The 22928-nt window shown below is 38.2% G+C and overlaps 2 protein-coding genes across 5 annotated transcripts in view; one reads left to right on the top strand and one right to left on the bottom strand.

Moving 5' to 3' along the window:
- Positions 1–22928, top strand: part of LOC306872949 (uncharacterized protein) — an 819728-nt gene that overhangs the window by 514907 nt on the left and 281893 nt on the right. The gene's annotated exons all lie outside the window — the stretch shown is intronic.
- LOC306872882 (dynamin-2-like) lies at positions 536–21645 on the bottom strand. Of its 4 annotated transcripts, none has more exons than XM_079421777.1 (21): positions 21270–21645; positions 19651–19724; positions 18272–18421; positions 18076–18160; positions 17888–18006; positions 17404–17502; positions 15874–16034; positions 13831–13973; positions 13574–13709; positions 13302–13369; positions 12282–12420; positions 9578–9664; positions 7457–7527; positions 7323–7374; positions 7124–7234; positions 6901–7010; positions 6719–6830; positions 5511–5675; positions 4424–4650; positions 3681–3944; positions 536–1646 (listed from the first exon to the last, which is right to left on the bottom strand). In XM_079421777.1, exons 1-21 carry the CDS (start codon positions 21428–21430, stop codon positions 1577–1579), a joined length of 2604 nt encoding a protein of 867 aa, XP_079277903.1. In that variant the 5' UTR covers positions 21431–21645; the 3' UTR covers positions 536–1576. The 4 variants fall into 4 exon arrangements, with proteins under 4 accessions (XP_079277903.1, XP_079277905.1, XP_079277904.1 ...); XM_079421779.1 differs by having other exon boundaries at positions 536–1643; XM_079421778.1 differs by lacking the exon at positions 12282–12420 and adding an exon at positions 11316–11454 and having other exon boundaries at positions 21270–21617.

Below are 22928 nucleotides of genomic sequence, written 5' to 3'. Positions count from 1 at the left end.
AATTACAAATAATGTTAGTATAAAAAATAAAATACTACATATTTATCAGATAAAAATGTAAAACTAAAAATGTTAAATTAAAAATGAATCAAATCATGACCAGCTCTTTCACATTAAATAAGTTATGGAAGTAAAAAGTTTTTTTTTTAACCCCGTCAAAACTGATTCATATCCGTAGCAAACAGAATTCTTTTTTTTTAAAGATTGTGCTGTTAAATGATTAATCGTGATTAATCACATCCAAAATAACAGTTTGTTTACATAATGTGTATATTTCTTATGTATATATAAATACAAACATGTATATATTTAAGAAAAAGGTATGTTTGTTAACTATATTTCTTTATAATATAATAAATACATACATGTAAATATTTACTGCATGTGTGTATTTATAAATATAAACAGTACATGCACATAAATTATGTAAACAAACTTATTTAGGATGCGATTAATCGTTTGACAGCACTAAAACAACATCTTTGGGTTGCAGGCCACCTGAACATTTGAGAAAAAAAGATATCAAATCTTTAGCTGAACAAATTGCCCTTTTATTGATAGTAATCATTACATTTTAGTTTAGCATGCTTTTGTTCGCAGTCCTTGCGAAAAGTCATGAAAAACAAAAGAGACAGAGACAATACATGTTATGGAGTTATGAACAGACGAAAGGAAGATCTCATGTTAGACATATGATATAAAATCATTTCCCTAATGAGTTAAAAGTATCTAACCCAAACCAATGTACTGGAGGAGCGAAGTTTACCTGATCGGCTGCAAGGGACAAACTTCTCTGAAAACAAGTCCTCACATCTAGAATTACTTAATAAAATCAAATATTTAGAAGTGGATTTAACCCCTTAACTGTCACCTCCCCCCCTTTTGAAAATAGTATCAAGTACATAGGTGTTAATGAACACAGTATTAAGACGAGGTTTTTCATCTATTTTTGAGATGTTCTGTAGTTAGTGTCATTTAGACCATAAAAAGTGTTCAAAATAGTGTCAAGAAATGATGTGACTGTGAGAATACTCTGGTCTTCATTAGGAATGCTTCATAAAGTGTTTCTGCACATATAACACAGAAACTGGAGTGTTAACGTTTAGCGCGGTCAGTCGAGGTTCAGTCGTCTGTAAACATGATCTGAAATCATCCTTTCTAGAAAACATCATACATCTGCAAATGCTTATTTAACTCCATCGTAACATGTCTTGTTATTAGTACTACTTGGGGAAAAAAGCACAAAAGAATATCAAATATCATGTGTCAATGAAACACTGAGTCAACGCCCTTTTTTGAACTATGACACGTGTGTGAGTGTGTGTGTGTGTGAGTGTGTGTATGTGTGTGTGTGAGTGTGTGAGTGTGTTAGTGAGTGTGTGTGAGTGTGTTAGTGAGTGTGTGTGAGTGTGTGAGTGTGTTAGTGAGTGTGTGTGTGTGTGTTAGTGAGTGTGTGTGAGTGTGTGAGTGTGTTAGTGAGTGTGTGTGTGTGTGTGTGTGTGTGTGTGAGAGTGTGTGCGCGTTGTCGTTTCCTTTGGCGTTCTCTGTGCTAAAGCTCCCTCTCGTCTGGATCTCTTCAGTCCAGCAGAGACGGCTCTGACGGTCTGATTATAGTGGGCCGGTTCGGAGCGACTGGAGGCCTCCTGCTACACACAGACACAAGATCAACTCCATACGCCTACGAAACACTAGAAACTACAAGATCAGTACTAGCAGACACGGCCAGCAGTTCAGCAGACACTATTCAAATTTAATTAAAATTTACATTAATTCATAAAAATGAGAGACTAATTTTAATACAAAAAAATAAATCAAAATAAAATACTTGCTTAAATTAATTAAATAAAATCTCAATCTGATCAAAATAAAACATCTAAGAATTAGTGGTGTCAAACGATTAATCACATACAAAATAAAGGTTTTTGTTTTACATAATATATGAGTGTGTACTGTGTATATTTATTATGTATATATAAATACACATGCATGTATATATTTCAGAAAAATTTTATGTTTATAATATAAATGATATGAATATAAATATAGACGTAAATATTTTCAAAATATATGCTGTATGTGTGTCTCTATGTATATATATATATATATATATATATATATATAATAAATATACACAGTACACAGATATATTATGCAAGTAAAAACTTTTATTTTGGATGTGATTAATTGTTTGACAGCACTAATAAAAATGTAAAAGTAAAATAATTTTAATTAAAAAATAAAATAATTTTACAAAAATTAATGAAATCAAAAGTAAAATAATTTTAATTAAAAAATAAAATAATTTTACAAAAATTAATGAAATCAAAAGTAAAATAATTTTAATATAAAACAATCAAGATAAAACTCTGTAAGATGATTAGGGACAAGCAATAATAAAAATAAAACCATCTCGAGATTAAGTAATTAAATTTAAAGAACTAATTAAATTGAGAAAAAAATGAAATGTAGAGAATAAACTTGTTAAATTGGTAAGTTTTCTTCTTCGTCGGCTCCTTTGTTATGCGGTGTGCCCCAAGGCTCCATGTTAGGAACTGTCAACTTTGTTGCTTTTAAATGTGCTATAGAAATACATTTGATTTGTCGTTAAATTTCGTGTCAGCATCATTTCATCTGGTTGGACGTGGTCACACAGCGTCTGCAGTGGGGTGGGTCAGGGAGAAACGCACAGGGATGAAGCATATGTTGCGGGTGACAAGAGTCGAAACAGTCTTTTGCTGCACTCTCTTTTCTTCCTTTGATCACGTCACATCAGAAAAGCGGAAATCAATTGATTAACGAGTGTTTAATAATGTATTAATTGGGTAGGTTTAGTGTTACTACAGTAAATCCACTGTAAATACTGATTTGTGGACTGAAAAGTATTCTAACTGATTGTTGTCACGTTGTTTTGAGAACTGATTTGCTATGACAGACGCTTCAGACGGTGAGACTGCGCACATTAACAGAGAAACATTCATGGATGGAAGAAGAGTGTTTGTTTTTACTGTGTAATAAGAGTTTGGTACAACCCCGATTCATTCACTGAGTGTAACCGTTTTACTGCTCTGTGACCCGTCAAAATATAAACGCCACAGAATAAGCCTTAAAGTGATCAGAGGTGCAACAGCAGGCTGTGCATTTATTTGTGTTTTTAACTCGATGGGAGTGAAATTAAACTTCTGAACCCGAAGCCGTGTGTTTTCTCCCCCTCCACACCACTTTAACGTTTTATAAAACTGTGTTGAGAACTACCCGGTGCTGAAACAGGGTTTCATGACCTTTAAACGTGTTATATTGACCACATCCAACGAGATGAAGTGAACCTGACACGAAATTTAACGACTATTTTCTCATCGAGTTTATTCTCAACATTTTATAACTTTTTTTCTCAAATTTGAATGACTCGTGAATTAGTTCATTCTCAAGATTTTATTTGGACTTTTTTTCCTCAGTCTATTTATTTTTTTTAATTTAACGACTTTAATCTCGAGATTATTTTTATTTATTTATTTTTTAAAGGTTGACCTGGACATATGATCTAATTAATATTCCTAAGCCTTCACAATAGCAGGAATTGTAATGTCACTACTGATCATTTCTTTTGTAAAATAGTTTATTTTTCAAGTTTAAGTGAATAATTGAGGCAGCGTGAGACAGTTTGAGGAGGGTGTCGGTCGTACCTAGGTATGCCGGGCGGCAGAGCAGGCGGCACGCGGGCAGGGCGAGACGGCACTAGAGGAGGCGGAGCCTCCAGCGGGCCACTCCCAAATGTATTAGCACTGACTGGAGGAGGGCCGGGTCTGGATGGAACAGGCGGAGCTCCGAATGCAGGGGAGGGGTTGAGTGGAGGCGGGGCCGGAGGGCCAGGGGTGGGGCCTCGCACTGCAGGGGGGCGGCCAGGGGGCGGAGCCGTGCCGGAAGAGGGTTTACGCTGCGATGGAGGACTGAGAGAGACAGAGACAGAGAGAGCGAGAGAAAAATGCACTTCTGTTATTACTATTTTGTTATTAAAATCAAGAGATCATGTGTCTATTCACTAAAAATTCTAATTCACAATAATAATAATAATAATTATATACACATACATACATATACATACAGATTCCAAAGCGGCAGTGTATATGTGTGTATATTTGTACAATATATATAAAATACAATATCTTAATGGTAAATAAAAAACTGAAAAGGAATTCAATAATGAAATGTTAACCATTAAAACAATTAACAATTAAATACAAAAAACATTTTGTAAAATCACAAATGTTAAATTAAAATAAAAAATATTACTATAAAAAAACTAACAAAAAAGCAATAAATTAAAAAGGAATTAAATTATTTTTTACATTTGTGCAGTAACGTTGGTCTGTGTGTGTGTGTGTGTGTGTGTCTGTGTGTGTGAGAGAGTGTGTGTGTGTGTGTGTACCTGGGGTCGGTGTGGATCCAGGTGTCGTCCACAGGCGGAGGGACAGGTGCAGATACGGTGGAGGTGCTGACGTCTCCGATGATGTGCAGCGCCTCTTTGAGTGCGTGATACATGCGGAGCATCTCGTCGCGCCGCTGCGCCTGTTCAGCCGACTCCTCCATCAGACTGCTCTGATCTCCAGACGAGTACAGATACGCCAGCAGCTCCGAGTAGATGAACTCCTTCGCCTGACGCACACACACACACGAGAGCAGTCAGGACTGAGAAAGAGCTTCATGAAAACACTGCATGCTCTGAACAAACTGAGACATGCTGGAGGTGCGAGAGGGTGGAGGAACAGACCCTAAAACTCCACAGCAGGTAGACAGACAGACAGAACCACAGAATCATGTGTCTGTGGTGTGTTTTTCTTGTTTCTTGTTTGTGTAAAAAAAAAAAAAAAAAAAAAAAAAAAAGTATACATGTACTTATTTACTTAATTATTTTATAAATGTATTCTTATTTTGTATTATATAATCGTTTATTCCTTATTCATGTAATGGACAATGCTTTGGCAATACTGTGCAGGTCATGCCAATAAAGCTCATTTGAATTCAATTGACAGACAGAATAAAAATTAAACAAAAAAACAATGCAAAAACAAAAAATAAAGTATTAAAAACAAAAAACCCCAAAACATACATATACACACATAATCCATATATATATATATATATCTCTATCTATCTATCTATACACACACACACTAATATTAAATGCATGTATATACACACACATACATACACACACACACATATACATTATAAGTAAGAATATAAATGAATCAAAATGTAAAAATATAAAATTATAATAGAAAAATAAAATTAAAATTAAATCATAAAATTAAATAAAAACAAATACAATAAACCCCAATACAAACATAAATAAATAAATAAGCCACAAAAATAAATGAACACATAAATGAAGGAACAATAATTAAATAAATAAATAGATTCCACAAATCATCTGTGACTGACACCTGATTAATGTGAATAAATCATGTAGGCCATGCCGGTGATGAGGTCACAAGCCCCGCCCCCACACTCACGCTGTTGATCATCAGGTGCATGATGGTCTTGGGCATCAGGTCTCGGATGCTCTTGTTGACGATGCCGATGTAGGAGTCCACCAGGTTACGGATGGTCTCCACCTGCCGCTCCAGCTGAGGGTCCATGGAGAGGGAATCAGGCGGACCGCCGTCCTCGTTCTCCACCTGAGGAAACAACAAGACGACAGACGCTCAGATCTCAGTCTCACGGGACTGAGAGGTTGTTATGAGATCCAGGCCTTCTGGAGAGACTCGGACGTGGTTTTGGTGAGAATCAATGAGACTGATGTGAGGTTACGATGAGACTCGGGTGAGATTTCCATGAGATTCACAGGCAGATTCAGGTAATATTTCAGTGAGATCTGTGTGTGCTTGTAGTGAGATTTAACTGAGATTCAATGAGTTTTACTTCACCTAGTTTCTCACCTAAATATCACCACAATCAAAGATGAATCTCATCACTACCTCACCTTTATCTCACTGATTCACACCTAAATCTCACCCTGACCACAAAAGGCTGATCTTCACAGTCAGACTCGAGTGACATTTAAGTGTGAATCATGTGTGTCTGTGATTAGATTTAGTCGAGTTTAAGTGAGATTCAATGAGTTCCATGTGAGATTTAGTTGAGGTTATGATGAGATTCACGCAAGACAAACATTTCATCACCACAATCAGACGAATCTCCTCATAACTCCATCTTAATCTCACATTTATCTCATTGATTCTTACCAAACTCTCACCAAAACTTCATCTGTATCTCACGAGAGCAAGAAAGAGTTGAGATTCAGTCAGATTCATGTCATAGTTAAGTGAGATAAAGTGCAGTTGTTTGAGGTTATGAGGTTGTCATACTGACCATATTTAACATAAATGGTTCATAGACCATTATTTTCAGTATTATATTTGGTATATACTGGTCACCTGTAAATATTTTTAATTTCTCAGGGGGTTTTTTTCATTGATTTTCTCTAAGTGACATTAACTTACAGAACCTCTAAAATAATAATAATAATTAAAAACAAACCAGTGTTTTACATGCACAGAAGAAACTTTTCTTTGCATGGGAATGTTCTGCATGCTTACACATTACATTTTCTAGTTTTATATAACCTGTTTCCATTGTGCATCACTTCCATCTTATGATTAATAGAAAACAGAAAATAGAAATTAGAATTAATATGCTGATATGTAGGTAAGACGGTTACCTGGTCTTTCTCAGGATAGACTCCTGCCCGCAGGAAAGAGGCTTTCCAGCTGTCCACTTCCTCCTGAGAATCACAGGCCAGCTCGATCTGCCGCAGGTCTTTATACACGTTCCTGAACGCACAAAGCACATCACATCAGACTGATTTATGAGTGTTAGTACCAGTGTCAGGCTGACACACACCTCTGCTCGGTGTTGAAGATGGCGAAGGTGTGTTTGGTGGACATGAAGCCTTTCTCAACGTCTCTGAGCTTCAGGTTATCCAGAGGCAGCATGAACTTCTTCTCTTTCTCCTGGAAAACACAGAGGCATGGGTTTGATTTTCACACAAAGTGAGGAATAAACGTCCATCCTGCAAACACAAACACACACACACGCACATGCACACACACACACACGCACACACCTCCTCATCCTTGTACCAGGACAGAGACTCTGCGGTCAGGATGAACCAGTAGTCCTTGGATCCTCCCTTCATAATGCTGATGTTGATGGTGAGCCAACCGCGTCTGATCACCTGCACCAAGGGGCAGGGATATGATAATGAGGAGGAAGGACAGACCAATCAGCACTTGGCTCAGTTTGTGTTGCTGTGTGTGTTGTACCTGGTTGGGCATGGCTCTCTTCTTACTGACGGCTGCGCTCCGCTGCTGCGCGCTGAAATACACGTGTTCACTACAGTTATGCTCGCATGACTGAAATCAGGGTCAAAGGTCAACAGAGGTCAGAGGTCACTCACTTGGCAAAACCGATGAAATCCTCGTGGTTTGTGTTGATGTAGGAGAGCTCGATGTCAATCAGCAGCATCACCTGAAACACAAACACAACGCATTTCAGTTAAAAATTGGTTTAAATGCATAAAAAGATGCCATATATAAGAGGTACCTCTCCCACAGATGTACCAACTTTAACTTTTCAAAAAACCTTGGCATGATTTCCAAAGTGTTTTATAATATGTAAATTGTATTCATATTTCCATCATAAAATTCAAACAAACTTAATTTATATTCCAATAATTTCCATTTTATGAAATGTCACGTGGGGCGACCAATCAAGAAACTTTTGGGACTTTTATATTGAAATCCATTCAAAGATAGGACGTTGCATCATATAACAATTTGCCAAGGACCCATAGAAGCGTCAGGCAGGTTTGTAAATCTTTCAAATTTGGAAAAAAATAACCTTTTTAAGCAACCAATCAGAATCAAGGACCAGAACTATACATTTTATATATATTTTTCTGCCCCGATCTGATACTTGTACATTCCTATAGGAATGTATGTTTGGTGCACACTTAAAGTACATTAAGTACATAGAGTGTGTATTTTGATAAACCCACTTAAAGAGGCATACCACCTCCTACTGCACAACACCGGCATGACAGCTGATGTAACAAGTATCGGACTGATACTGATCAATTAACAATAAAAAAAAAAATAGCTTGATCTGCCCCAATCCTATCTATATCTATGCCCCGATCCTATCTATCTCTCTCTCGGTCTCTCTCTCTATATGTACAGGGCTTGACATTAAGTATTCTCATGTGGTTGTCCTTCGGACAAGAAAATTTGTCATTTGCTTGTCCGGGTATAAAGGTTACTTGCCCGGAGAGAATTCTTTTTTTTTTTTTTTAGTTAAGTTATAAATATAATTATTTATTTTAGTTATACAAAATTTTGTTTATTTAAGTTTAATATAAAATAATTGTATTTGTATTTAAAACTCCCTCCTTTTCATTTTTAAATATAATAGTATTATCACACTTTATAATATTTTTCATTATTTTATTTAAACTTAACAATAAAATGCTAATATTTACTTTTCATATATATATATATATATATATATATGAATTTTCAAACTTATTTTTTTTAAAATTAGAGTTCAATTTAACCAGTCAATTAGTATAATAAGACATTTGGGCTGTTACCAAACAAATGAAATCAGTATAAACCAAATGAATCTTTGCAGTGCAGAGGAAACAGAAGCTGCATCTGAAGTGGAACAGATGTATTTACCCTCTGTTAATGCAGCTCTGAGGGACATGCAATGCTTTAACCTGCAGTTACACATTAATAAATAATGTTTTGATACATAAAACATTGAATACTAATATTTGAAATTATTAAAAAAAAAAAACTGTAAATGTGAGATTAAAACCACCAGTAGGTGACATCAGGTCACTTAATGGAGTCACTGTGATTGAACCGAATCATTTAAACAGTTGATTCAGTCAGGAACCAAACACTGTCATGTTGCTCAGAGACGCAGAACAGTGCTGTGGCTGCGTTTGGAATGATTTCCAGAAAAACATGCAATATGGGGTCTAAAGCTTAAGTCTCTTAACGTTAACATCTTGTTTATTGAACTGTTATACAATTACATTTGTAATCATGGTTTTTGGAGCAAAATCTTTGTGTGATATTGTTTAACTAAATGAAATTATATAAATATATACCTTCTCTGCCCCATATCTTTAATTTTCTGATCTTTCTTCATGTATTTTAATACAGAACACACGCACGTGCGCTAGTGTAACCTAGACTTCTTTACGTAATGCATGCGTGCACTCTAGGTGTGATTTGTTTGATTCTTGCAGTATAGCCTACTCATTAAAATCCCGGACAAGTGTTAATGTCGAGCCCAGATAGATAGATAGATAGATAAGATAGATAAGATAGATAAGATAGATCGATAGACACACACACACACACACATTTATAATATTGTATGAACATGTAGGTAAACAAACAAATACATAAATGACTATGATACATTCATAGAGTTATAGAAGCAAACAAACAGATAAATAAATAACTACACGGGAGACGTTGATTGAGAGGAGGGTTTAGAAACACACCTGGTCTTTAGTTTTGCTTTCTCTCTCTCTGATGTAGGTGGTGACGATTCTCTCCGTCTCTTCTCTCAGCCGAGGATACGAGTTCAACTACAACACAAACACACTGAGAACTGCAGCAGAAACACACACTGATTATGAGTGACGCTTGACATTATTATGTCTCCAGTAAGATTGAAATAAACACGGAGAAGTAGGATAGCATGCAAATCCGAACCAATGTGTGTTTAAACACTGACAGTGAACGTGACTGATTAGTAGATCAGTGTGATTAGTAAATATAAATCACCACAAAACAAAAACAAACACAAGCTGAGCTCATCCACCGCAGACAAACACTGAACTCAAGATTAAGAGCAATATCAAACGCTGTTTTGAATATTAAGAGGAAATTTACTTCACTGGATTTGATTGGTTACAGGATCTGATTTGTTACGGGATCTCTCAATCAAGGCAGGTTTGGTTACAGGACTGGGTTTGATTGGTTACATGACCTGTCAATCAAAGCGGGTTTGGTTACAGGACTGGTTTTGATTGGTTACATGACCTGTCAATCAAAGCGGGTTTGGTTACAGGACTGGTTTTGATTGGTTACATGACCTGTCAATCAAAGCAGGTTTGGTTACAGGACTGGGTTTGATTGGTTACATGACCTGTCAATCAAAGCGGGTTTGGTTACAGGACTGGTTTTGATTGGTTACATGACCTGTCAATCAAAGCAGGTTTGGTTACAGGACTGGGTTTGATTGGTTACATGACCTGTCAATCAAAGCGGGTTTGGTTACAGGACTGGTTTTGATTGGTTACACGACCTGTCAATCAAAGCGGGTTTGGTTACAGGGCTGGGTTTGATTGGTCACGGGATCGGTCAATCAAGGCGGGTTTGGTTACAGGGCTGGGTTTGATTGGTTACATGACCTGTCAATCAAAGCGGGTTTGGTTACAGGACTGGTTTTGATTGGTTACATGACCTGTCAATCAAAGCGGGTTTGGTTACAGGACTGGTTTTGATTGGTTACATGACCTGTCAATCAAAGCAGGTTTGGTTACAGGACTGGGTTTGATTGGTTACACGACCTGTCAATCAAAGCGGGTTTGGTTACAGGACTGGTTTTGATTGGTTACATGACCTGTCAATCAAAGCAGGTTTGGTTACAGGACTGGGTTTGATTGGTTACATGACCTGTCAATCAAAGCAGGTTTGGTTACAGGACTGGGTTTGATTGGTTACATGACCTGTCAATCAAAGCGGGTTTGGTTACAGGACTGGTTTTGATTGGTTACATGACCTGTCAATCAAAGCAGGTTTGGTTACAGGACTGGGTTTGATTGGTTACATGACCTGTCAATCAAAGCGGGTTTGGTTACAGGACTGGTTTTGATTGGTTACACGACCTGTCAATCAAAGCGGGTTTGGTTACAGGGCTGGGTTTGATTGGTCACGGGATCGGTCAATCAAGGCGGGTTTGGTTACAGGGCTGGGTTTGATTGGTTACATGACCTGTCAATCAAAGCGGGTTTGGTTACAGGACTGGTTTTGATTGGTTACATGACCTGTCAATCAAAGCGGGTTTGGTTACAGGGCTGGGTTTGATTGGTCACGGGATCGGTCAATCAAGGCGGGTTTGGTTACAGGGCTGGGTTTGATTGGTTACATGACCTGTCAATCAAGGCGGGTTTGGTTACAGGGCTGGGTTTGATTGGTCATGGGACCTGTCAGTCAGAAACGGTCTTGTTTTACCTTCTCTGTGCACTTGTGGATGAGCGTGGCGAGTTCAGACACCACCAAATCCACACACTTGAGGCACGGCTCCTTCAGTTTAACTATCTGCTTTTTCACAATGGCCTCAAAGGCCAGGTCAGGGGTGAAGAGCCCCGTCCTGGAGGATCATGGGACAGTGGGGTGTTACTTGGGGTGAGAAGGGCACAATATTGGGAAAAAGCGGACAGATGGATGAAAACAGAACAAAAAGCACACAACCCATTCATTCTGTATTTCCTCTTTCCTAAACGAGACATGGGTCATTACTTGGAATTGCAGCACTTTAACCCGAGTCATTGATTTTAACAGCAAAATATGATATTCATATAAGTTTGTTTATACAATTTGATGTCCTGCATGATTACGCCTCAATATTGATGATCTTATGATCATAGTTTGTGGCCTTTTAGATAAATAAAAAGCACCAATATATTTTAATGTCATTTAAGCGTAAAAACAATTATGAGGCAGTTCATGTCATATTTTATTGCTTTTTTTTATTATTTTTTTAAATGTGAAAAATATAATGCTATTTGGGTGTAAAACTAATGTTTATGTCAGATTTTATTGCTAATTTGGTTTGATCTGAAATGCACAACAGAAATGTGAAATACACTTTTAATGCAACCTGAGTGCAAAAACGTTTATAGGACATTTTGAGTCAGGTTTTATTACGATTCGGTTCGGTTCAAAACACATTATTGAAATTTGAAATGAACACTTTTTAATAAACGCTCATGTCAGATTTTTATCGCTGACTTGAGTTATTTAAATGCTGATTTTGTCCATCAGTTTAAAGCAGACATGATGGCGTGACTGAAACGGCTCAGGAGCGTGTAGCAGCATGATTGCAGTGTTCTTGCTTTGCGGAGCCGTTAGCAGCGTGAGTCGGGTCAGATGTTAGCGTGCTGACATGCGTGCTGACGTCTCTTTCTCTCCGTCTACCTTCAGCGTGCACTGCCTGACCGTGTTGATGAGCTCCTGGATCACCAGGTCAATGCATTTGAGGCACGGCTCCTTCAGCTTTATCAGCTGCTTTTTCACGATGGCCTCGAAGGCCATGTCAGGGGTGAAGAGCCCCGTCCTGAGGTCACACACACAGGCAGAGAGAACGACTGAACAGAAAGCAGGAGTCAAAGCATGCTGATCTCGCTGGGAGTGTGCAACGCGAGACGTATAGTCCGATTACACAAACTATGAACCTCCTTTATTTATATTCATCTTTTTACCCTCGATTTTTAAAATGTTTTTTAAATCTTGGTTTTGTAAAATGTTGTTTGGAAAAAGGTATGGACAAGCAGTGATGATTTTGAAAATATGTAATGTACTATATACGTTATGTGATGCATCTTATGCAAACAAATAATATATAATGTAGCAATATACAATAATATATAAAATATTACAAAGAAAAAGAAGTGCACTGAAAAGAACGGTTTACAACAAGATTAATAACATGCTTTAGAAAATAGCCTAGATATTGTGAATTTAAACTATTAACACATCTGTTTTTGTTATTTTAATTGCAATTTATGTATTTATATAAATCTGATATGTTGATCTCCATGCATTAGTGCTGTCAAAGGATTAATCTCATCCAAAATAAAAGTTTGTTTACATAATATGTGTGTGTAGTGTGTATATTTATTATGCATATATAAATACACACACAGTATTTATTTTGAAAACATTTCCATGTATATTTATATTCATATATAATATATGAACAATTTTTTATAGGCTTTATAAATGCATGCATGTGTGTGTGTTTATATATACATAATAAAAAATAAACAGCACACACTATGTAAACAAAAACTTTTATTTTGGATGTGATTAATCTACCATGTTTCTTTTTGCCTTGGAGAGCTTCATAAGCTTGTCTCCTTCCTCATTTTTGTGTTTTTATTTCTATTTCTTGATTTGTGTGTCTGTTATGATGTATGAGGAGTTTTTCTCTCTTGCCTGACTCCATGAATGTTCTTGATGGCGTAACTGATCTCTCTCCTCAGCTCCTTCTCATCAAACTCCATCTAAAACACACACACACACACACACACACACACACACACTGTATCATATGAAATGAAAGGAGTCGCTTAGCTAAAGATGTAAATTGTGTCATTATTTACAAAACATGCTGCCTGCAGGTTTGATTGGATTCCTAAAGATTCATACGCAAAACTCTCATATTCTCCATCCATAACCAACACAATGTCAAACAAGGCTAAACGTACCTTAACGAGCTCAAACGGGAAGCGCTCGTGGAAGATGCGGTTGATTCGTGCGCCGCCGGAGAGCTCGAGAGTGTCCACCTGATTGCCAGAGCCCTCGATCCGCTTCTCGAAGTCCACGCCGAACTGCTGCACCATCCTACGAAAGTCTACTTTTATTATAACTTCATATTTAATATTTTAATAAAAGCAAAATGCAATGACTTTATGAGAATGTAAGCGTGCAGAAAGGCTGGGTTCGGCTCTGGGTGGAGGCTCACTGCAGCAGGGCTTTGGTTTTGCGCGCCGGATCGTCCGGTTTGAAGTTCTTGTACTCGTCCACCTCCTTCTCCAGCGACAGCAGCTGAGACTGAAGTTTGCTGCGCAGCGCCGGCAGAGTGTCACGGATGTGATTCGTCAGTTGCTGGAACGAGTCCATGAAACGTCACTATGAGGTGTTTTATGAGGCAATGGAAATGTTTTCTGCAGGTAGTGTGTGTGTGTGTGTGTGTGTGTGTACCTGGTTGAGTGTTTTCTGCAGGTGTGTGTGTGTGTGTGTGTGTGTGTGTGTACCTGGTTGAGTGTTTTCTGCAGGTACAGTGTGTGGGTGTGTGTGTGTGTGTGTACCTGGTTGAGTGTTTTCTGCAGGTATGGTGTGTGTGTGTGTGTGTGTGTGTACCTGGTTGAGTGTTTTCTGCAGGTGTGTGTGTGTGTGTGTGTGTGTGTACCTGGTTGAGTGTTTTCTGCAGGTACAGTGTGTGGGTGTGTGTGTGTGTGTGTACCTGGTTGAGTGTTTTCTGCAGGTACAGTGTGTGTGTGTGTGTGTGTGTGTGTACCTGGTTGAGTGTTTTCTGCAGGTATGGTGTGTGTGTACCTGGTTGAGTGTTTTCTGCAGGTATGGTGTGTGTGTGTGTGTGTGTGTGTACCTGGTTGAGTGTTTTCTGCAGGTGTGTGTGTGTGTGTGTGTGTGTGTGTACCTGGTTGAGTGTTTTCTGCAGGTACAGTGTGTGTGTGTGTGTGTGTGTGTGTACCTGGTTGAGTGTTTTCTGCAGGTATGGTGTGTGTGTGTGTGTGTGTGTGTGTACCTGGTTGAGTGTTTTCTGCAGGTGTGTGTGTGTGTGTGTGTGTGTGTGTGTGTACCTGGTTGAGTGTTTTCTGCAGGTACAGTGTGTGGGTGTGTGTGTGTGTGTGTGTACCTGGTTGAGTGTTTTCTGCAGGTACAGTGTGTGGGTGTGTGTGTGTGTGTGTGTACCTGGTTGAGTGTTTTCTGCAGGTACAGTGTGTGTGTGTGTGTGTGTGTGTGTACCTGGTTGAGTGTTTTCTGCAGGTATGGTGTGTGTGTGTGTGTGTACCTGGTTGAGTGTTTTCTGCAGGTATGGTGTGTGTGTGTGTGTGTGTACCTGGTTGAGTGTTTTCTGTAGGTATGGTGTGTGTGTGTGTACCTGGTTGAGTGTTTTCTGCAGGTACAGTGTGTGTGTGTGTGTGTGTGTGCCTGGTTGAGTGTTTTCTGCAGGTACAGTGTGTGTGTGTGTGTACCTGGTTGAGTGTTTTCTGCAGGTATGGGGTGTATGTGTGTGTACCTGGTTGAGTGTTTTCTGCAGGTACAGTGTGTGTGTGTGTGTGTACCTGGTTGAGTGTTTTCTGCAGGTACAGTGTGTGTGTGTGTGTGTGTGTGTGTGTGTGTGTGTACCTGGTTGAGTGTTTTCTGCAGGTATGGTGTGTGTGTGTGTGTACCTGGTTGAGTGTTTTCTGCAGGTACAGTGTGTGTGTGTGTGTGTGTGTGTACCTGGTTGAGTGTTTTCTGCAGGTACAGTGTGTGTGTGTGTGTGTGTGTGTGTGTGTGTGTGTGTACCTGGTTGAGTGTTTTCTGCAGGTATGGGGTGTATGTGTGTGTACCTGGTTGAGTGTTTTCTGCAGGTACAGTGTGTGTGTGTGTGTGTGTGTGTGTACCTGGTTGAGTGTTTTCTGCAGGTACAGTGTGTGTGTGTGTGTGTGTGTGTGTGTGTGTGTGTGTGTGTGTGTGTACCTGGTTGAGCGTTTTCTGCAGGTATGGGGTGTGTGTGTGTGTACCTGGTTGAGTGTTTTCTGCAGGTACAGTGTGTGTGTGTGTGTGTGTGTACCTGGTTGAGTGTTTTCTGCAGGTACAGTGTGTGTGTGTGTGTGTGTGTGTGTGTACCTGGTTGAGTGTTTTCTGCAGGTATGGTGTGTGTGTACCTGGTTGAGTGTTTTCTGCAGGTACAGTGTGTGTGTGTGTGTGTGTGTGTGTACCTGGTTGAGTGTTTTCTGCAGGTATGGTGTGTGTGTGTGTGTGTGTGTGTGTGTACCTGGTTGAGTGTTTTCTGCAGGTATGGTGTGCCCATTCTCTCGGCCATGTGTCTGTAAGCCGGATGGGACAGGAAGAACTTCCTCTCAGCAGCGAGTGCAGCTTTGATGTCCTTCCTGCCGTCAATGTCCTTCTGACTGCGGTTCACCACACCAATATAACCTAAACACACACACACACACACACACACAGTATTCATCTGCCGGTGTCACTAAAATCTAATAACACAATGAGCCTCATTCATGAATCATTCGTAAATACAGGAGTAAATTCAGAGTAATCTGCACGCAAAATGGACCTTCCCAAAAACTCTCCTCCGGATTCACAAAAGTTTCGTAAACCTCCAATTTGATAGTTAAAAATGCGTATGTTAATGAATTCCAATCATCTGTAAATAGGGCACTGATGCACGCTCATTCAAATTCAGCATAATCCCCATCTATGACTACAGCTACGCAAATTGTGTGTCCAGGAACACAGTGGAACATTCTGCTCTACTTTCTCAGGTTTGGCTCCAGTATATTGCATAAATGTAAAAAAGACTAATAGGTCATATGTCTAACAATAAATATTCAATAACGCGTGTCCACTAAAGCATTTTTAGCCAGCTGAAAAATGTCAGGTGCTCTTCTGAATACGACCAGCTGGTGACGCTTGAGAACTCTCACAGTGTTTTTCCAGCGGAGACGCTTTGGTTGCTATGATCTGGAATATCTACGGCAGTAACGCATTACTAGTATCTCATTTTGAAGAATATTACTGAATATTAAAATGCAGTAACCAGTAATATTAACTACTCTATTATTGTTGTACATGTAGGATGATTGGTCGGTGTAGTATTTGTCCCGCCCCTCCTCCATTGATTGGACGGCTAGGTAAAAAGTGACAAGCACCAAAGTTAAACAGTTTATCAGCTCTCAGCTACAAAATAATAATAATAAAAACGGAGTAAACAAACTTGTAAAATATTATAATGGCAGTGCATCAAGATTCAGTGTCATCAGTTTGCCAGAAAGAACACAATGTTTTGCTCACCATTTACACCTGGGTAAGGAGCAGGTGCACATTTCTTTCATACCAGCTAACGTTTGAAAATACAAACACTGTCATGAATCCGAAAGGTTACGTCAGAACGGCTTTACAAATGATTTACACAAAAATTAATTCTGATCGTGTTTCATGAATGAGGCCTAATGTGTGTGTGTGTGTGTGTGTGTGTGTGTGTGTGTGTGGGTGCGCACATTGTGAGCTCTGCTTCCATACACAAATGAGAATTTAAGTTCTGCAGAAAATCTGTGACATATGGTATAAAACATTTGAAAATAAAGAACTGTTTTCATTCCATGCATTTAAGAGCACAACATCATTTGTATTCTCCGTTTGCATTTTCATGTTAGATAACATAACTAGTTGTTTAGGTCTATATAGTTTTTATTTACTCATTTAAGTTTATTACAGTTTTAGTTATTTGAGTTAAGCTAAAAGAAAATCAGAAATGTTTCCTTGGAAACAAGCTGAAAGGAAGTTGTACCTCTGCGCAGAGGAAGCAGCTTGTTCTCCAGGATGTCTCTGGCATCGGTTCCTTCGTCCATCAGGTCCAGCTTGGTGATCACACCGATGGTGCGCAGACCTGCAGGGCAAAGGTTAAAGGTCAACAGCACCTCTGGTTTCTCAATCACATCCCGAGATAACAAAAACACTCAATGTTCCCAATGAAGGTTTTAATAAGCATTATTTCTGAATGTTCTCTGAAAAAAAAAAAAAAGTTTAAAACTTTCTTCTACGTTATTCAAATGTTATTCAAACATTCCATTTTATAATTTAAAACATTGTGAGAATGTTACTTTTGAACGCTCTCTGAACATTCCAAAACAAGAAGTAACATTTAAAACATGTCAGATGAATTCCAACTGAAATGCTTGAACATTCTGAAATGAACCTTTCCAGATAACTCAGAACGAACATTCTGTTAACGTTAGTGGAAGAAGGCATTCTCTCTGTGTGTGTGGCTTTACCCTGAGGGTCCACCTCTTTGCTGATCTTCAGCGCGTCAGAGTTGGCGAGGTCGGAGTTGGCCGGCGTGACAGCCAGGATCAGGCAGTTCTCTTTGGAGATGAACTGCAGCAGCATGTCACTGAGAGCACATAGAGAAGATCCGTCAGTGTTTCACTCAGGTACAGTCACTCAAAGCAACAGCTCTTACCGGATCTGGTACTCGATGTCCACCGGCTGGTCTCCCACCGCCACCTTCGTCATGCCAGGCAGATCGATCAGCGTCAGATTCAACACTGAGACACAGAGAGAGAACAAACATCTGTAGTCTTCCTTCCTCTCGTGAGACAGCTGCTGTCTTTCACTATGTGACTTGTCAACAGGCGATGTTTGTTGGTCTGAGTTACCGTTAGGCGAGTAAACGCGCAGGTTGATGGGCACCGGAGAGATTCCCTTGTTAGATCCGGTGATTCGGTCCGTCTCGGCCTCGATCTCCAGACGAACCTCGTCAAAGTCCACGAACTTACGGCCCTTGCAGTGCAGGAACTCCGCATATTCTACAGACAGAGAGAGAGGGACTGTTTTACAATCATTAATATACCGTATAAGAGCTCTTAATAATATTTTGAATCAGTTTTTTTATTTTATTTTATACAATTTTCGCATTCATGGTATTTTTTTTTAGCAAGAAATAGGCAACTTTGTTAGACTTTTTTTATACATTTTTATTTCAGTTTAATTTTAGTTATTTTTCTTAAATTCATATTTATATATATATATATATATATATATATATATATATATATATATATATATATATATATATATATATATATATATATATATATGTGTGTGTGTGTGTGTGTATGTATGTATGTATGTATGTATGTATGTATGTATGTATATATATATATATATATATATATATATATATATATATAAATAAATAAATACACACACAGAATATATTTTGAAAATATTTACAATATCTATATTTATATTCATGTAACATTATAAACAAATATATTTAATATATAAAAATGGCATTTTTTCTGAAATATATACATGCATGTGTGTGTACTTACATATACATAATAAATATACACAGTACAAACATATATAAAGTAAACAAAAACTTTTATTTCGGATGCGATTAATCGTTTGACAGCACTAATATTTTTATAATAAAGTAATTATGAAATAATTTGTCTCAATGCACAGACCTACGTTTACTGTGCTCCTGTGTTATTTTAGAATCACAGAGATACGAATATAGTTTTTATTAATATTCTAAATTAACTTGTTTATATTTTCTTTTCATTTCAATTTGATTACGTATTTTTTTGTGTTTTGTGATCTGTTTATATAGTCATGATTAGTTTTTATTTTCTTAAGATAGAATTAAATGAAAAAACTAATTTGGTTAGGGGACTCTTTTTATTTAAGATTTATTTTATTTCATTTCATGTAACAATTTTATTTTATTTGTATGGTTTAACTATAATAACCCTGCTGTGCTCAGAAGTCAAAAGGGCTGATACATATTTTTGTTCCAGTAGTTATAAAATATGTTTACCATTACAGTATTGTGAATCTTATATCAGCCCCTCCAAATGCCAATTACTAAACCTTGAATTACAGGAGTATTTCACGATCTATGCAAGCTCTATGGATGGCATCCGAGGCATGTCTGAGTTACCACAGGTAATCATCTCCACTCACCGCTCAGTCTGAAGACGTCTCTAAGAGAGAGAGAGATCAGATGTTAAGAGTAATGTGTGTTTACCTGCTTTACTGTTGGCTAGCTGCAGAATCAGAGGCCTGCGAGTGACGATGCCAGATCCTCTCGGCAGAAAATCCCTGAACGACAGACACACGGAGACATTTTCACGGCATGAACATTTCTACTCTCTCATACAGGATCTACAAATATCAGCTTTGTGTTTACTTGTGAATTAATGCCATGCCAGCTACTTTAATGCAAGAAACACTGAAGATGCCAGAAAAACTACAAAGTGCACAGCAGACACCCAATAGAAGGTTTTCTATTTTCATTAAAACCGAATTAAGTTGATCTTTCTATCAGCTGTTTCTCAGTGAAAGATGGATTTGTCTATGAAATGACAGCATCGTTCTCTGGTTCAAGATAAAGTCATTAAACACACCCTCAAAGAAAGACAAGAATGGAGTTTCGCTCCCCAGACCCCAGAAGTCTCCATGAACTGACATGAGATAGATATATATGTGTGTGTGTGTGTGTGTGTGTGTGTGTGTGTGTGTTGCTCTTCCTGTTGCTTTAGCAGGAATCCTGAAGATGTCACGTCAGCACAAGCTGAGATCTCAATCTCGGTTACATGAGGTCTGTTCATATTCAGAAATATACACACTCATCTGAGCCTCTGGAGGACACAGGAAGCTGTTATTTCCCCCAGAAACAGAGTCCAGTTATGACTCATTCATTGTGATATTGAAGTCTGGCGTATGTGGTCACCAGTGTCGGGGGTGACATGTCATGTAATCATAATGTTACTTTTTTCCCCAAGTAACTAGTAAAGTAACACAAATTTTCATTTGTGAGAAAATATCTGTTACTTTTTCAAATAAGCAAGTTACTTTGTTTTCCCATTTATTGGCTGAAACTTTCCTGTCTGTCCCTGTGTTTAGAGAAATCTGAGTGTGTGTGTGTGTACACGATTCTATTGTAAGTTCTAGACTTTATGTGGATTTGCCAAAAATATACGTTTTTTTTTTGTATATATTAAAATCCAGCAAGCCCAGAGGCCAGTTGCATAAATTAACCACACCATGTTAAGACTGTCTTAAGAACTAGTTTGATTAGTCTTTCTTTACCAATACAAATAAGATCAATTTATCTTTTCATAACTGGATTAAAAAAAAATATGATCAGACTTGAGGGGGAAAAAAATAGATGACTAGCTTTTTAAGACTAGTATAAATCAGAAAAAGTATCGCAACATATTACTCTCCATAAAAACATAAAAAAGATATTTTATTATAATTAAGATACTTTTTAGGGTGTAACGCGATATTGTAACAATACTTTTAAAAGTAACTTCCCCAACACTGGAGTTCACTATATGTAGCTGCATGCGGGGGAAAAAAACATGATTTTGTAACTTACTGGCCAGAAAAACGTGTTTGTAAGGACACGAAGGTGAATAAATGAGCACAAATGTTGATTTGTGAGCGAACTGTCCCTTTAAGAACACATCAGCAGAGGATGGTTAATATTTGACCAGCAGTGACTTTCTGATCACGCTTCATATGGTCATGTTTACATATTTATCTACACACATCTGAACTTCGTAATAATAATGATCTGAAGTAAATCGCTAGAAAATAAGCCCTAGACGTGTTTATCTTGGTTAAGAGAGCCGCTGTCACCTGCCCACGAAGTTCTCCAGCACCGAGCTCTTCCCGGCGCTCTGGCCGCCCACCACCGCGATCTGCGGCAGCTCCAGGTTACAGCTCTGGCCGATGGAGCTGAAGGCGTCCTGCAGCTTGTTAATGAGGGGGATCAGCTCCTCCATCCCGCGGTTCCCCATGACCAGCTTCACTCTGACGCTCCCAACCCCGGAGAAACTCTGCCGATCACTTCATCACTCACTCACTGCGAAATACAGCAAATAAAACAGCCTCAAGAAGCCAGACTCCGGGTGTCAGACAGAGAGAAAAACTCGCGAGGAAAGTTTTCCCATCCGGTCAGCAGACCATCATAAACTTCTGCAGAACGACCCTTGTTTGCCAACCGCGCGTTTCTATTGGCCCCTGCTGCTGTCTGTCAAGTTCATCGAGAGCGGCATTGGCAGACAGCGGTGATCGTAGGAAAATGGGCGGGGCGATAGATGCAATTATTAGTTTCACCCGTTTTCCGTTACATTAAGTAATACTTAAATAATAATAAGTCCTACAGTATTTGGTAACACTTTATATAACTGTACGTATATGTCTGAGATGATTTACGAGTTTTTGCTGGTGTTAAAGTTGGTCAATGAAAATGAAAATCACATTAAATCATACGTCCGGGTCATATTATGCCCACCATCAACATATATATATATATATATAAGCTATAGTGTTAAAGAAAGTCTAATTTAAGACCATAGATGCTTCTCGACAATAACCGCCTTTCTGAAGCCTTATTCTGAGGGGGACTGTCTGCTTCACTATCAGATGATCAGTCTGTTGAAATATTATGACAATTCAAATATACAGTACATATGTAGGATATATGGGGCAATTTGATCAAAGTAATTTCACGATGCAAGAAAAAAAAAATAGAGTTCCTAAAGACTGGCTTCATTTACTTACATTATTAAAAAAAAAAAAAACAACAACAACAAAAACAATCCAAATTAGGAAAATGTTACTTATGACTTTAAATCAAAATTGACAAAAGCTGAAATTCTGGCAAGAAGTCAGTTATGACATAGAAAGTCATAATTTTGACTTTTTAATCTCATTATTATTATTATTATTATTATGTGTGCGTGTGCGCACATTTTTGTTCTTGTTTTGACACATACAGTGCATCCAGAAAGTACTCAAAGTGCTTCACTTTTTCCACATTTTATGTATAGCCTTATTAAAAAATAGATTAAATATGCCATAGAATGGAAAACTGTCTTTAGCTCGGCATAGTTGAATAATAAGAGTTCTGTACATGGAAATGACATACAGTGAGCCTCACACACCATTGTTTCCTCCTTATCTAAATATTGTGCAAGTTCCCTGAAAAAGAGGTGAATCCCAACATAACTGTGATGATACAGTCAGGATCATTAATGTTTATCCCCCAAAATAAAACTTTGGATGCCTAATCTCTCCATCTTCAGGCCGGACAGTAGAGATCTGTTTGCTGTGAAACAGCCAATCAGAGCAGAGCTCAGCATTATTATTCATCATCCCTCCAAATAAGGTTATAACAGACCATGTCATTCTAGGGAAAAATCCTAAGGTGGTAGATGGACATGTAAAACAGTTTCTGGAGGATTTTTGCCCTTACCTAAGCTTATATGTAGATATCAGGGAACAATTTAAAAC

Source organism: Barbus barbus (assembly GCF_936440315.1).
Source record: "Barbus barbus genome assembly, chromosome: 7".
NCBI classification, from domain to species: Eukaryota; Metazoa; Chordata; class Actinopteri; order Cypriniformes; family Cyprinidae; genus Barbus; species Barbus barbus.
Note: the sequence above shows the minus strand (reverse complement) of the source record. Positions and strands in the feature narration are given on the sequence as shown.

What these genes read in the sequence shown, in the direction of transcription:
- LOC306872882 (XM_079421777.1), bottom strand. Translation starts at nt 21,430, where the DNA reads ATGGGGAACCGCGGGATGGAGGAGCTGATCCCCCTCATTAACAAGCTG. An exon ending in GCGCGTTTACTCGCCTAACG is followed by an intron (nt 18,161 to 18,271) that starts GTAACTCAGACC and finishes TCTGTGTCTCAG; the next exon opens with TGTTGAATCTGACGCTGATC. An exon ending in GACATCGAGTACCAGATCCG is followed by an intron (nt 18,007 to 18,075) that starts GTAAGAGCTGTT and finishes ATGTGCTCTCAG; the next exon opens with TGACATGCTGCTGCAGTTCA.